Here is a 14,914-nt window from a genome sequence, read left to right on the forward strand (position 1 = left end):
CACTCACAGTCAGTTTTTAATTAACCTATATCACATTGTGCAACACCATGATTGAATTGATTAAAACTTATTAAATTAGTTGAAATATATTGAAAAGTTTTGATTAAATTAATCTAAACGTCAAAAAATAAACTTACTACTGACATTGTAAAAAATACACATATATATGTGCGCAGAAAATTCTAGCATAGTATTTACGATAACATGATAGGCTATATTCTTATTATAACGAAGCTTCTTTTGTAAAGGTTAGGTTATTTATTGTTGTATTTATTGGGACAGACACTAAAACGTGTATTAAATAAAGTATTGGATAAAGTAAGACAGAGGACGGAATAAACAGATGACTAAGGGGCTAGCGAAGCGTTCAGCCGTGAAAGACCGATTTTTGACCGTGAGTGCAGTTCCATATGGCTTAGGCGGACTACCCTTCCAACCCTTGTAAATTCCTTTGACCGTGAGTGCAGTTCGTTGTCAGCCGATCTAACCAGCAGCATTCTTATTCTTGGAAAAAAGCGAATGGGTCTTTTTAGGATATAACTGGTGATCTTCAAAATAATCATTGTTACTCATCTCACTTTTCTCAGAATAACACCCTTCCTCAAACTGTGACCGCTTACATTAGGAATATCTAATAACCTAGATCGAACCTACGACCTCCTGCTTACCAGACGATCGCTATACCCTCGGCAGTGCCAGGCCGACTTGTCAGTCCTGGCACGTCTAATGTGGGGAGGGGAGACTATATAGTCCTGGACTCCCAGGGACCATGGAACCACGGACAAGATGGAACCCAGAGTGATCCTCCTGCAGCTGGCGTCCATCTCTTGTGTCCTCGCGCTTCCCATCGTCGGCATCGGCACTCTGGTGGAAGGTGAGAGGATGGTGTCCGAGTAAACTTAACATATTTTTCATAATTCTAAGGTGAAACGGTTGATTCGAATGAATGCATTGCTTTACTTGGTTATTTTTGTCTCTAATAAAAAAGAATCAGGGTTTTTATAATCGTGCAAAAATACACGTTTGCATTCGCAGCAATCAGTTAGGATAAAAATATAGTTCTTAACACGGCCCGAACATTTTTTGACCCACGCTAATTTACTGACCTCGAATTCGCCTCGTTGTCAAACTAGTATAGTACTCGTGTCAAAAAGAGTCACCTCGGCAGGCATCGGGATTAATTCGATGTGTTAGGCCTATTTTGCTATATTTAAAAAACACATTTCATGCAGCGGACTTTGGCAGTTCTTTTTGTCTCTGAAGCAAAAAAGAATCAGCTTTTTTCTCACTTACTTGTAAAATTTTTCCACTGATTTTGTCCAATAAAATATTTCGTATTAGCTTTAGAAGTTGTTTGGGGTTATAGTCATGAAATTATAACTTACTGCAAAAAAACCCTCTTACATTGATTAAAATCCATATATAAATCCCAAAATACGCATGAACTTTTGAGAAAATTAAAATTCACACCCCCGTAAACCATATACTTAAAATGTTCTTCATGACGAGAAACCTTGCGCAAAATTATCCATAATACTCATGAAGTTAAAGGGGTGAAGCACACAGGTAACAGCTAGTTTAATACCCCCGTCGCAGCAAACCTGCAGACTAAGCGAATTTCCATTTGACTGATTTGATTTTCAATTAAATCTATTCAAATAACATTATGATTAACGAGCACCTAGCTTTGCTGCCTACAGGGTAATAAAGTGTGTTTTTAGTAAAATATGAATAGCTTAGTATAAAATAAATAGATTGGCCAAGTTTGCTCCAAATATATGCATAAACAAGCAAACTACAACAGTTTACTTATTCTCCATTAGAATAACATGAGAATTTTTAATTTACAATTTTCTCCGTAACCAATTACCATACAAAAACACTTCAATATACTGAAATATATTTGTTTTTTTAAGCTCTTCAAAATCATCTAGAGGAAATTTGCGATTTTTTTTGTTTTGAGCGTCAAAAATGAGAAAAAACCAATTTTTTCCCCATAAACCTCCCCATAATTATATAATTGAATTTGAACGGATGGTGTTTTTGGATTCTAGGGACATCAAAATGAAAAAGTAAATCGGTCCCGGGACTAGTCTTACCATGAGACCTACGGTAATAGCTTATTCCCTATAGGGAAATTCGCTAAAATAAGAGCCAATGTATAAATTATCTATTAGTGGCCAACATATTAGTAACATTAAAGTTATAATTTTTAAGGTAGATCTTGTGCTTAAAAGAAATTGTGCTAGTTGTTGACAAATGTAGTTTATCATTAGTGCTTTAAGTCTTTTCAACCTTCGCTCATTTTCATTTTACATCTTTGTCAAACATTCGCAATGTGTCAATCGTGTGCTTAGAATGACATTCCAAGTTATCTAAGATACACAAGTTTTTACATTTAAATAATTAAATTTAATTTAAAATGCTTGGAACAGTCATCTTATGCTATCGTAAATTTTCGAACATTTGCTAACTTTTATTGTGTTTTGTGTGTTAACGCTTGATATCCTTGAACATGAGTACAAATCAGAGTAATTTTAACGATATTATTTTAATTCAATAGTATAATAAGTAGCTTTATAAATATATCATTTTCTTTATTCAAAATAGTTGCAAAGTTAGCAAATATAATTTATTCGGCTAAATTATTAATGCAATTTTACATTGGCCAAAGGCTATATTATCAAAAACCAAACATTTATTTTGAAATTTACATTAATATTGGTTTATATTACTGGATTAAATTTATTTCTCTTCAACACTAGTAAGTGAATTTCTCTTGGATATGGTAACAAATTAAATTTATCATCTGAATTTGCTGAGTTTCTTTTTGTATGTTTTTTAGTTGTATATAGGTTTTGTAACAAATATTTGTAGCTAGTTTTTTAAATAATTTAAATAAAAGGGGTCACAAAAGGTACATTTAATTAGCTCAAAAATTGTCTAGCTGTTAAGCAATGGTATTTTGTGTTATGCAATTAAATATCCTTCAGATAAAAATTTTTCCCTTCCACGTCACATAACTCGAGTTGTTTCAAATTTCGAAAATATGTTTATAAAACCAGTTTCTACGATGTTATTTATTTTCTTTTCCATAACAAATCCATTTAAATAAATTTCAATTACATCACATCAGCTTAAGTTTTATATTTTAAATTACATTAAATTCTGAAACCTGACACGAATCAAAAATAAATTGGTTTGAACAAATATTTCACTATGTTTTTTATCAACTAGAACATTCAGACTTTGATCATTTCGGAATTTAAACAGTATAAAATTACAAACAACCTTACGTGTTGAGCTTCCAGCTTTGATAATGGAGTATAGGAGTTAACTGTGTAGACATTTGTGTACATTTCCACATAACTGTAAGGCCTAAATTTAAATAATCAATAAACAAGAAATATTAAATAAGAAATTAAATAAGACAAATAGATACATATTTAGAACCTCACTGTCTAATTGTACTTGAACTTCCAAAATCCTCTTAGGTTAACCATTGACTAACGATAGTCTACTTTATGATAGTTTACTGTCCTATGCTTCACGTTTGCATGACTTATTTCATGTATGAATATAAAATTATTAAATTCATACTTTTTGGTTTTTAAGTGTGACAAAAGTCATGACAATAGGAAAAGATTATAGGTATATCTGTTTATTTTCTTACTTTTCATAAAAATAATGATGGCAACAGTGTATGGACAACTCCATATCAGGTGAATGAAACTTGTTCAAATTTGTGTAATATTTAGTTAATGTTTTTCAGTATGTAAGATTTACAAGAAGTTCAAACTGTAATTTACATGTAAATCAAACTAAAATTTTAGATTATACTTATTGGTTTAAATTAATTAAATTTATAATATATGTTTTGGGAAGTGCCGTAAAGGGATCAACTAACCCCGAACTCAGACTTGGAAGCCTATGTGTGTGTATGCGTACAGAGCTGCAGACTACACCTTTAGTTAGATTTTTACGGAATTTGGTATGTATCCATATTATCTCCAGTTTTTTTATTTTTTTAAATTTTGATTTTTTAATGTTGATTTTCCCATAAAACCCATAAAATAATAAAAAATCAGATTTTTTTAAATGGCCCAAACAATTTTGATACAATTTGTCATGTTATAGTCCTTTAAGCTCTGAACAAAATGGTACAAATCCCATTTCCGTAAAAAATACGGTTCAAAAGTTATTGTACCTTAGTACCTTATGTTATTTTGGTATTTAGAAAAACATAGCCTAAATAAAAAAATCTGTTTTTATAAAAAAACTTGTTTGTTTCAAATTAGTATGTTATGGTACTTTAAATTCTGAACAAAATGGTACAAATCCCATTTTCTTACGAATTACGGTTACGGTCATAAAGTTATTGTAGCCTATAGTATTTCTCATTCAAAAAAAATATAAAAATATGGATTTTAGGAAAAAAGTCTGTTTTGATTGAAACTATTGTGTTATGGTCCTTAATTCTAAACAAAATAGTGCAACAATTGCTGAAACAATTACAGTTGAAAAGTTTTTGCAACTTTTGTGATTTTCCTTATAAAATCATATAATATCATAGTTACTCCAACCGCTCTCTCCTATACTACTTTTCTATACTTTTATTTTAATTTTTTTAATTATGTAAAGGGTTTTGTTGTCCCAAGTACAGTATATAATATATTTTAAAATAATTTTCGCATGTCCCGTTTTTGAGATTCGTGTGTACCTTTATGGCTATATTGAACCCTTAACTATATTGAATGAGTGTGGATAGTGAATTATGTAAGTAAAAATAAAACACTTTGGATTTAACACAGACCTGGTTTCGTTTAGGCAAATATTCTCCTTTATTTCTTACTAGCAGAGCACCCGTCCTTCTTAAGGGGTTGGCATATACGTATATAATGCTTATTGCAGTTATACTCAAGCTTTGCGTTTGCAATGGGGGGAGGACACAGTTTGATAAAATTTGGTTCATAAATTTACGGTATGATATAGTATAACACATCTACCATTGCCATAATGTTCTACCATTGCACCTAAACAATAGAAACAAATAAATTATCAAACATTCGCACAATATCACTAATTATTCATTAAATTAAAATCTCAAACCTAACTGTAAACAATCTTACTTTGACAGTTCTCATTGTGTGTCACAGCTTTTTGTTGCTGCTTAGTTCAAATTAGCTGTTGTCATATATGCACAAACAAAATAATAATAGTGCTGCACCCTGTTGGGAAACCTTATAACTTTTTAATGCTATTGCATAATATAGAACCAACTTGAAAAGTTGAAACAGCTGACTAAATTCTTTAATTCCCTTTAAATATGAATACTCATAAGGTTAACATGGGGAACTACAGACCCACTGGGGCGGAGCCTGAAAGGATTTTTGAGATAAGAATATGCCTAAATGTTAATAAGGAATGTGAGCTATCATCATGCCAAATTTCAGCCTAATCCGTCTAGTAGTTTATGCGTGATTGAGCAACACACAAACATACACACAAACTCACAAACTTTCAGATTTATAATATTAGTAAGATTTCCTGACTTGAGAATTATTACAGTATTCTAGAAACAACCTAGTACTATAATACTAGCTTGTTTTTGTTAGGATAGGTAAAATGAATATTTATAATAAATTAACTACAACACAGCTTTTAGTCAACGAATTGTAAATTTTCCTGCTCTAAAAATAATTCTGTTATTTTTTACAAAGTTAAAGCTTTTTGAGCAAGATGGTATTAATCATGATACTTGGTAACAATAGGACTTAATGTAACCTACTATTGATAACTATTCATTCTGTAAGCAAACATAATTTTTTTTGTCATATTGCTGCGATAATAGCCGTTTTAGCAAATTTTCCTATAGGGGAGTAGCTTTTACCGTTGGTGACACGGTAAGACCTGGACACAGGACAGTTGTACTTTATCACTTTGATGTCCCTAGAGGAGAAAAACACTTGACTATTCGTTCAAATTTGTTTTAGATATACAGGGTGTTTCACGGGAACCCTTGACAGCCTTTGGGAAATAGTTCCTTGGATGAAAACTAGAAAAAAGTCCTATAAGCACCGTTTTAAAGTCACTAATTTTCTATTTAAACGTAAAAGTATGCTTTTTAGGTTTTTAGTGTATCTGTTGAACATTGTGTCCTCTAGATTGAAAAATTGACTATATATTTTGATAAAACTTACATTGCTAGATTGAATATTAATTTTAAAGAGATTCCATACTATTTTGTGCTAACATGTTGGGTAGGTATGACTGAGAAAAATAAATTTTAAAATAAAATATTCCCGAAAAAAGAACAGGGATGGTCCAGGGATAGAACAGAAAGTGGTGTTTACCAAAAACATAAGGCATCGACGTCGCTGGATGGGATCTAAAACTAATAATCTCTACATGTGTTTAGGAGGTTTTGCCTGTAACTGGTATGTAGGTTTGCTGTTTTTTTTCATGGCTTGCTGATTTGTTAATTTATTTTTTGCATGGTTTGCTGTGTGAGTTTCCATTATGTAATTTATTATTTGGAATGATTTGATTTATTTATTTTATCAGTTAAGTTATTTAATGTATGACACAAAGCATATTGTACATTTTGTATTGAATGGCGAATAAAGCTCTCGAGTAAATGGCTAACTTGAGTCAAGATACTGTTTGTTATTACTCTCGTTATACCTGTAAAAGATCTAACCTCATATAGTTGTGTTTGTTAGGCCTGTTTTAGTTGTTTTAAGATGTCACAAAAATGCCACGAAAGCAAATAAATCCTTTGTTTGGAAATTGTTTTCAAAACTAGATGGCTTTTAGGCACATTGTGTTGTTTAAAAATAAAATTATTTGTGTTATTTTTTACCATCGTTAATGTGTTGTAAATTTTACGTTTCGTTAATTCAACAAAGTTTTATAAAATCCATAATTATCAACAATCAACTCAATGTGAGATGAATAACCGATCTCGCTCTCATCACATTGAATCTACACAGACAGAGTATAAAACGAACCAAGTCTGTCTGACTCGAGTCAAGACAAGAATCATTTCCTGAATTCGTATTTACGAGTCAGAGTCAACATAGCTTCGGTGCTATACCATGAATACAGGTAAGAATCGAGTCCAGTACTCGAGTAGTTGCGGTATCGAGTCGGGAAAGTACTCCCCACATCACTAGAGATAGATAAGTAATTGGAAGAATCTGAATAGCATAGCATCAGCATCCTATAAATTGACATTTTTCACAGATAGTCACCTCACTAGTGCCGACAATAACGTTCAACTAGAGAACCCGTGCGGCTCAATGAGCCGCATAGTATGAAACATAATGCCTAGAAAAACGTTATGCTTAAATTCGAGTAATTCTAGTTACAACTTAGAGTTGTTTAAACACTTGTTAGAAACAAATTTTAAATATCTGTATTTGCGTTGTCAAGGTTCATCTACATTATTTCTGCTCTCATTTTTAACTGATAATTAACTTCTAATTAATGCTAAACGATCTGTTTCGATTTGAGTTAACATGATGACACTAAGTTTTTCCAGCATTGAGAATTGAAGAAAACTGTTGCCTTACTAATAACATGTGTTAAGTAATTTAAGTTGGGTCATTGTATTTCTTTGATTTGAGACATCCCTCTAATAAAACAAATTTTCTCCGTAGAGAATCCTGAAAAGTGGGGTGATACAGTATCAACCATTTCATGTGCCCCATTTTTGAACAGTGTATATATTTGCCCCTCTTGAATCATTAAAATAAACTTGACCGTAACTACTCGATCGTTGAATACATAAACAATAAGTCCTTCACTTATGTTTGGTCTAATATTGCCACTAAAACTTTCAATAACAAATGAGTTTTTGAAACTTCTTATTTTCGACTTGAAATGTCTGGATTGTGTTGGTGAATTCAGTCAAAAAACTTTGTGTAAGTTTTTCCGAGAAACTGGCAATATGACCTAGAAGTAAACAATCCATTTGCGTTTTTCTCAATTGAAGTAGAGCGAGTAATACAAAAGTTAACAATAAAAACATAAGGTCCGCCAAGATTTGGTATAATCATACTACCGGTACTTGATCATAGTCCAGGCATTATTATAGTTTCTAATAAATGTTTTGAAATATCTCAATCTGTCAGTGTCAGAAGTAAAAATTTCTTCCATGCATTCATTTCATCTGACATTAGGCAAGTTTACTTTACTACCGTGACAACACTATGTGCTTCGTATATTTTATCACTTCCAAAGTAAGTTGCATAGCAGAGCTGGCCAATATTATCCATCCCACTAAGTGAATGTGTATCTGGGTGGGTATCTGTTAACCAGGCCTCTCTTTTTCTACTCTCCTCATACGCATAAGATATCTTATTATTAATTGTCTCATCCTCCCGTTTTCAATATTTCTTCTTTGAACTTGAGGCATTTCTGTTCTTCCAACAAAACCGATTAACTGTTTAACTTGGTCTTAACCTACTGAATATTACAAACATTAATATTTACTCTCAAAAAGCTAATGAGTTTCTTTTTATAAACAGATGTTTTTTGTTTTTGAATTTGTTCTATGCATTTCTTATGGGGAAAATCCAACCTTTGAGAGGGCCTCACACCCTTAAGAGTAGGAATTTTAAAATTCTAAAACCTTATTGCAAAACTACATATTGAGACGAATCTTTTGACACCTTAAACGTAGAAATCGGTTCACAAATAAGGGAGGAGTTGCGTTAACAAAAAACGGCTTCACGTATTATATATATGTATAGATAGATTTCTTATAAGCCAATCATCGATCCCAGGTTGGGGACGCGACTCTCGGCTTTTCAAACAAATAGTATCTTACTGTGTTTATCTTATATCTAATTGAGTTCAACGATCTAGCCAAGTGCGGTAGTCATGTACTAGCTACTCAACACTCCCTGCGAGTGTCGGTGCATACAGAGGATTCGTAGCAAATTACTACGGCTTTAAATAGCAATATTGTCCTTTAAACCTTTAGTTTATCAATTGTAGTTTTCTTTTGTCATCGTTAAACCGGTTTATTGTGCCTGAATAATTTAATATTACAAATAAATAAATAAACTTACATGTTCTATGTTTCAGTGACACCTAGCGGTTAAAGCGGTTACTAGGTAAACTGCTGCACACTAATACACTCTAGCGGCGAGTTGGCGAACTGCGGCGCACTTGGGCTAGTGAGTAGTGACACCTAGCGGTAACTTGGCGAACTGCGGCACTCGAAGGCCAAGGCCCTGGCCGCACAATTTGTTTTTCAGGATTAATTTTGCCAACAGTGTCATTTAGAGGCTTCTGATCGACTATAACGAAGGTTTAGTAATTGAAAAATTATTTTTGTTCATAGAATAAAATTATAAATGCCTCAAATTCAATTTTATATTTTTTATTATGAAATTAAACCGTCATAACCTAACCAAACCAACCAAACGTGCTGACAATGAAAAAATCTAATGAAGGTTTATTAATCGAAAAATTGTTCTGTTCATAAAATAAAATTATAAATACCTCAAATCCTATTTTATAATTTTTTATTATAAAATTTAACTATCATAACCTAACCAAACTAACCAGACTTGCTAACAATGAAAAATCAAATGAAGGTTTAACCGAAAAAAAAATATTTCTGTTCATAAAATAAAACTATAAATGGGTCAAATTCAATTTCATAATGTTTTAATTTTAAATCAAACCGTCATAACCTAACCAAACCAACCAAACTTGTTGATAATGAAAAAAATCCAGTACAAAAAAAAGTGTGCTATGGGTGGGATTTGTACCCGGGACTTTCGGATCATTAGCCTAGCCACGCCTAGCACTCTATCCACTTTACCACCGAGGCCGTTGACATCGACCGTATCGTGGCGGTAATGATGTTCCCTCAGCCAATCAGAAGCCTCAAAATAATACTGTAGGCAACACTAATCCTGAAATAAAAATTCAGCGCCCTGCACCTGTCAGTCACAGTCACACAATGGCGATGTCGAGTTTACTCGCCGCTATTAGTCGCCACTACTTTTAGTCGCCACTACTTTTAGTCGCCGCTACTTTTAGTCGCCACTCGTACTCGCAGGCTTGAAAAACACTTTCAGTCACACATGGCGAGTTGTAGCGGCTACTTCAGTCTGGTTGAGTAGGAAATTACTGTGCTGAGGAAAATGTCATCTTTGGTATTAAAGAGGGAGGCTTTAAGACGTCTGTTGCTGATTTGCGTACGTGATCTGCGCAAAAATCAAGAGGAAGAATAAACGCAAGTGGGTTTGGCATTTCAATCGTAATAGACGAAACTATCAAATCAAGTACTGTACTAAACAGCTGCTTATTGCATTTGCAAAATTTAAAATAAGCTAGAAGTCTTTTTGAGAGGTTATCTTTAGAGAAAAATATGTTTGTTTTCTAACTTAGTTTGTTACTAATGTTGCATATGACGAAAATATAGTTCAACACAAGGACAAAAAGTGTCTGTTCAACCCTCGCTCATTTTGCAACAAAAAAAGGGGTTGAAAATTGAGCTCGGGTCGAAAAGAGTCGCTTTACGCCCTAGTGATGAAATATAATAAAGTTTCAGCGCTAGGGGTATTTTGTAATTGAGAAATGCGAATAGTAAACGCTTTTAGAAGAAAACGTACGAAACACCACTTATTTGTGTATGCCGGGTATTGAACCCAGACCTCTAGAACCAAAGGTTATAACCATTAGTTCCTTACCCACTGACGCCACTATTTGTTGAGCTACCAACTTCTTACCCACGGACGCTAGGCTCTGTTGGGTGGTGAGGTGAGCGCGTGCGTGGGCGGTCCCGCCAAAATGTTAGTTACTCCCGCGCTTTCAGCATGGGCGGACATTGAGTTAAACCTAATAGTCAATGGTTAAACGCTGAACTTGGGTCACGAAATATTCACTTCGATCCTGTGTGCGAGACGTTGATTAGCCGCGTTTTAGAGTTACCGGTATGGATACACTTAAGTGGTAAAGCGTTTTAATTGTTTCAGCTACATAAGAACATCAATTTAAATTAACAAATCGCAGCATAGTTTCAAGGTTATTAAAGTGTAAAATTCCCTAATTGGACAGTTGTTGATGTTTGCATAAAATTGTCTAAAGTATTTGTTGACAGCTTTGGTCCATTAAAAAAATTAAAATAGGAATCAAATTTTATTTATTTTTATTTTGAAAACTGAGTTTATTAATGAGCTTTGCCTATTAGACACAGTAGAAAAAACTTAAATTTATGATATTAATAATATGTAACTTAGATTAATAACGTTGTCCATATAAATGATTTTGAATGATTTTACATGATTATTTTAACACTTTTATGACTATTTCATTTTTTAATTTTGATGGAAGATTATATTTTCTTTTTAATTCTTCAAACATTTTTGTAATAGTCCCTCTTGCAGCAATCATTATGCCAATTACTGATATAGAATTTAGATTAATTTTTTTTCTTAAATAAGTTTCACATTTACTATAAATTTTCCTCTTTTCTTCACCTACTTCTAGGAGTTGATTTGTTGATGTTTCGAACCTTTTAGTTGGATCAATTACAATTCCACTTTTAGATTTTGTATCATATATTAAAATGTCCAATCTTCTGTTCGATCCACCATCTTCAATGCAATGTGTTTCTTCTACTACTTGCCAGTCAGGTTTCCCGGTTACAAACTGTGCTGGCCAGTGATTTAGTATACCCCCAACCTAACAATAGTGACAGCTGAATTGGGCAATGAGGTTGTCCAGATTGCACCCAGCCCTTTTGACTCATGGAGAAGACTGTATAATGTGTGAGGGTATAGAAAGGCTATAAATTCGCTTTCGTCATTTTAACGAGTTGTTCAAGGAACGGACCAAACCACGGCCTTATAATAATTTTTTACTAGCCAAATGCTAGATTATATGGGTCAAGACCCTTATAAATAATTAGGTACGGTATTTAAACATCAATTATGTCTAGATGCCAACAACGCTGTCGTCCGAGACAAGAGAGAGCCAAGTCGGTCCATGACGTTCAGCGGGTTCATGCCTGGCAAAGGACTGTCAGCTTTCGCGACCAGCGGGGACTTCGCCCCCTACGGTAGACGACCGTGGAGCCAGGGCGAGTCAGCCCAGCCGTCAGGGGAGGAGCACCCTCCTGAGCGAGGGCAGAGTCCATGGACACCTGAGGACAAGGGAAGGGACGAGGAGGAAGAAGAGGTTCCACCGCCGCGACCTGGAAAGAAGAACAAGAAGAAGTACAATACTAGGGAAGAGGACGAGGAGGAGTACGAAAAACCCGGTAGAGGTAGGTTTAAAAATGTTGAATAGAAAAGTGAAAATGTAGTTTTTAAAGGACGAGTAATATAATAATCCAATGATCATATTACAACAGTAGCAATGGATTTTAGATACTGAAATAGACATGTCATCTACATAAAATCTGCTGCAGCCTATTTTTTTTTTACAAAAAAAACATTGTAGAATAAACCTCTCGCAGAGTATGCTTCATTATGAAATTATATTTCTGTCCATTAGCTTTTGTTGTTCTGATGTGGCATAAAAGGTTCTTTAGCTTACAATAAGTTGTTGTTTCAGTCTATCTTGGTTAAAAGTTGGTGTATTTAAAATGAATCAGCAAGTACATCAGCGTACTCTGTCGATGACTCAATGTAAATAAGAGTAGTTATATTCACATGTTATAGAATCTCTAGTTATATCCAGTAAAAGATAGTAGACTTTTGATGGGTTGAAGATAGAAATGGCTGGCTGAACAAGAAAAGCATAATCCGTTCTTAAAGCATCAAAATAGTAGTTCAATTGAGTTTTCCTACCCTATTATACCATTAACATTACATCGAGACATGAATACAATAATGAGTGTAGCCTGATATGAGTGAACAGTGATTGTATAATGGAGTGCATGCCTTGTGTTGTGTAGCTTTGTTACCGAGTAAGACCAGTTGTTTCTTTAGTTATTTATTGAAATGTAGAATGTAAATACAAATGTAAAATATGTTTGTCCGTTCCAGGAGGTAACGCAGCAGCGTCGTTCAACGCATGGTTCCCCATCATGCTTGGGATGTTCCCCTCGTCTTTTGGAGACGAAGGAGGATACTCTAGGGGTTACCCACAACAGGGACATGGAGGAAGCTACCCTAGCCAGGGGTCAGGAGGTCATGGACCCAGCTATCCTGGTCAAGGTCCCAACTACCCTAGCCAGGGGTCAGGAGGTCATGGACCCAGCTATCCTGGCCAAGGTCCCAACTACCCTAGTCAGGGGCACCAAGGGGGATTCCGGTACCCTCAAGGGGGTCCCCACACGACCGTCATTGCCAATAGCGTCAGCAACGGACGCAGCGGCGTGGCGAGTAGTCACGCTATAGCCTACGGGGGCGGAAGCAACCCTCAGCACCAACGGTGACCTACTGTACATACACTGCCTCCAACCCACCATCACCTACAACATATTGTGTATCTAGAATAAATATTTGTCATTAGTAACAGTTTTGTTTGATATCTTCCCTTTGTTTACACCTTCCAACGCAAATTATATTATTTTGTGAGTTTGTAAGAATTTTTTCTGTATTGTTAGGGTTAATTAGGGTCCTATTGTTATATTGTATCTATACTTATTTAATACGCAAGCAGGATTTTTGTGACAATTACTCCTCCGAAACTACTGAACCGATTGACATGTTTTTGGTCTCATTGGAAAGAGCGTAACGTGAAGTTGTGCAGGAAACTTTCTTTTTAGGGAAATAATTAGAGAGTGAGGCCCTGGGGCCCTTTAAAGTTTCGTATTTCTCCATAAGATTAACATGGGAAACAAAAATTGTTATTAAACTCCAGCTGTTGTCAGAAATTAAAAGTGAGAAGAAGAACATATGTTGTAAACCGTTAATAAGTTTGCTAATTTAACAGTTTGCTACAAACATTTACTGACTTGGTTGAAATGAAATGTTTACTATTTGAATTTGGGTTGGCGTAAATATTACAATGGAAAAAAGTGAGAGAGCCTAGGATAAATTTATATCTTAAAAAGAAAACTGAATTAACACTGTGCTGCATTTCTTATTAATCATTGAAAGAGCCCATTTGCAAACTATGGAACCAAAGGAAAGTCATAGAACACCACCAAGGACTAAGGAGAAGAAATAGAAATTTTGTTTGTTTATAATGTTATTATGGGTAACCTAATGCGGCTACGAGTAAGGCTATTTGTAGAAAACGCTAAAAAACAAGATCAGCTTTTAAAAAAATGATAAGATATTTGTGATTATTGTGATATTGTGATATTTGTGTGTCAGATAAGATATCTGACAAGAAATTGTGATTATATCGATCTGTTATGTACCTACATCATGAGTATTTCCAAAATCTTTGAGTTGAATCTTTTAAAGTCTTTAGAAATTATGACTGTTATTCATTTTAAAATAACGCCTTTAATACTTAGCAATTGCTCGAATTCGAGCAACAGGGACACTAGTTGTTTATTATTAGCCAAATGAGAAACGTAATCTTGTTCCACAATCTACCCCTCTTTGTATCGGACTGGCATCCTTTACGTTTTTAAACGAACTCTACATAAATTTAATCGACAAACTTTAATCCAGGGATAGTTGAATTTCGTTGTCAGATTCCATTTAGAAAATGGTTTCTTTGGTTTCTTGATATCTGACTGACTCAAATCCAAAAATAGTTGGGTGGAAAGAGCTCTCCTCAGAAGCAATACTTAACTAGATAGTAGATGGAATTTAAAAGTTTTAATGGAGAGTGATCTCGAGTGAGTAGGGTAGTCTTGTCACTACACACATTATCCACCTACAAACACTTGTTAAGTAGTTCGAATTTATAAACAAAAATCCACAAGATTTATACAAAAAAAGTATAACCTACATTGTAATAATTGTACTACTGTTAACATGATAAT

General features: G+C 34.1%; 1 protein-coding gene across 2 annotated transcripts; it reads left to right on the forward strand.

Annotated features, from left to right (window-relative positions):
* The first annotated feature begins 775 nt into the window (after positions 1-775).
* LOC128990249 (calcium-binding protein P-like) lies at positions 776-13,485 on the forward strand. 2 transcript variants are annotated; one of them, XM_054412558.1, is made up of 4 exons: positions 776-874; positions 11,963-12,289; positions 13,014-13,157; positions 13,215-13,485. In XM_054412558.1, the coding sequence occupies exons 1-4, from the start codon at positions 787-789 to the stop codon at positions 13,403-13,405; spliced, it is 750 nt and encodes a 249-aa protein (XP_054268533.1). In that variant the 5' UTR covers positions 776-786; the 3' UTR covers positions 13,406-13,485. The 2 variants fall into 2 exon arrangements, with proteins under 2 accessions (XP_054268533.1, XP_054268531.1); XM_054412556.1 differs by having other exon boundaries at positions 13,014-13,485.
* The last annotated feature ends 1,429 nt before the right edge of the window (positions 13,486-14,914 follow it).

The sequence above is a fragment of the Macrosteles quadrilineatus genome, unplaced genomic scaffold, assembly GCF_028750875.1.
Source record: "Macrosteles quadrilineatus isolate MER2022 unplaced genomic scaffold, UCM_ALF_1.0 Scaffold_3__2_contigs__length_128488019, whole genome shotgun sequence".
Taxonomy (NCBI): domain Eukaryota; kingdom Metazoa; phylum Arthropoda; class Insecta; order Hemiptera; family Cicadellidae; genus Macrosteles; species Macrosteles quadrilineatus.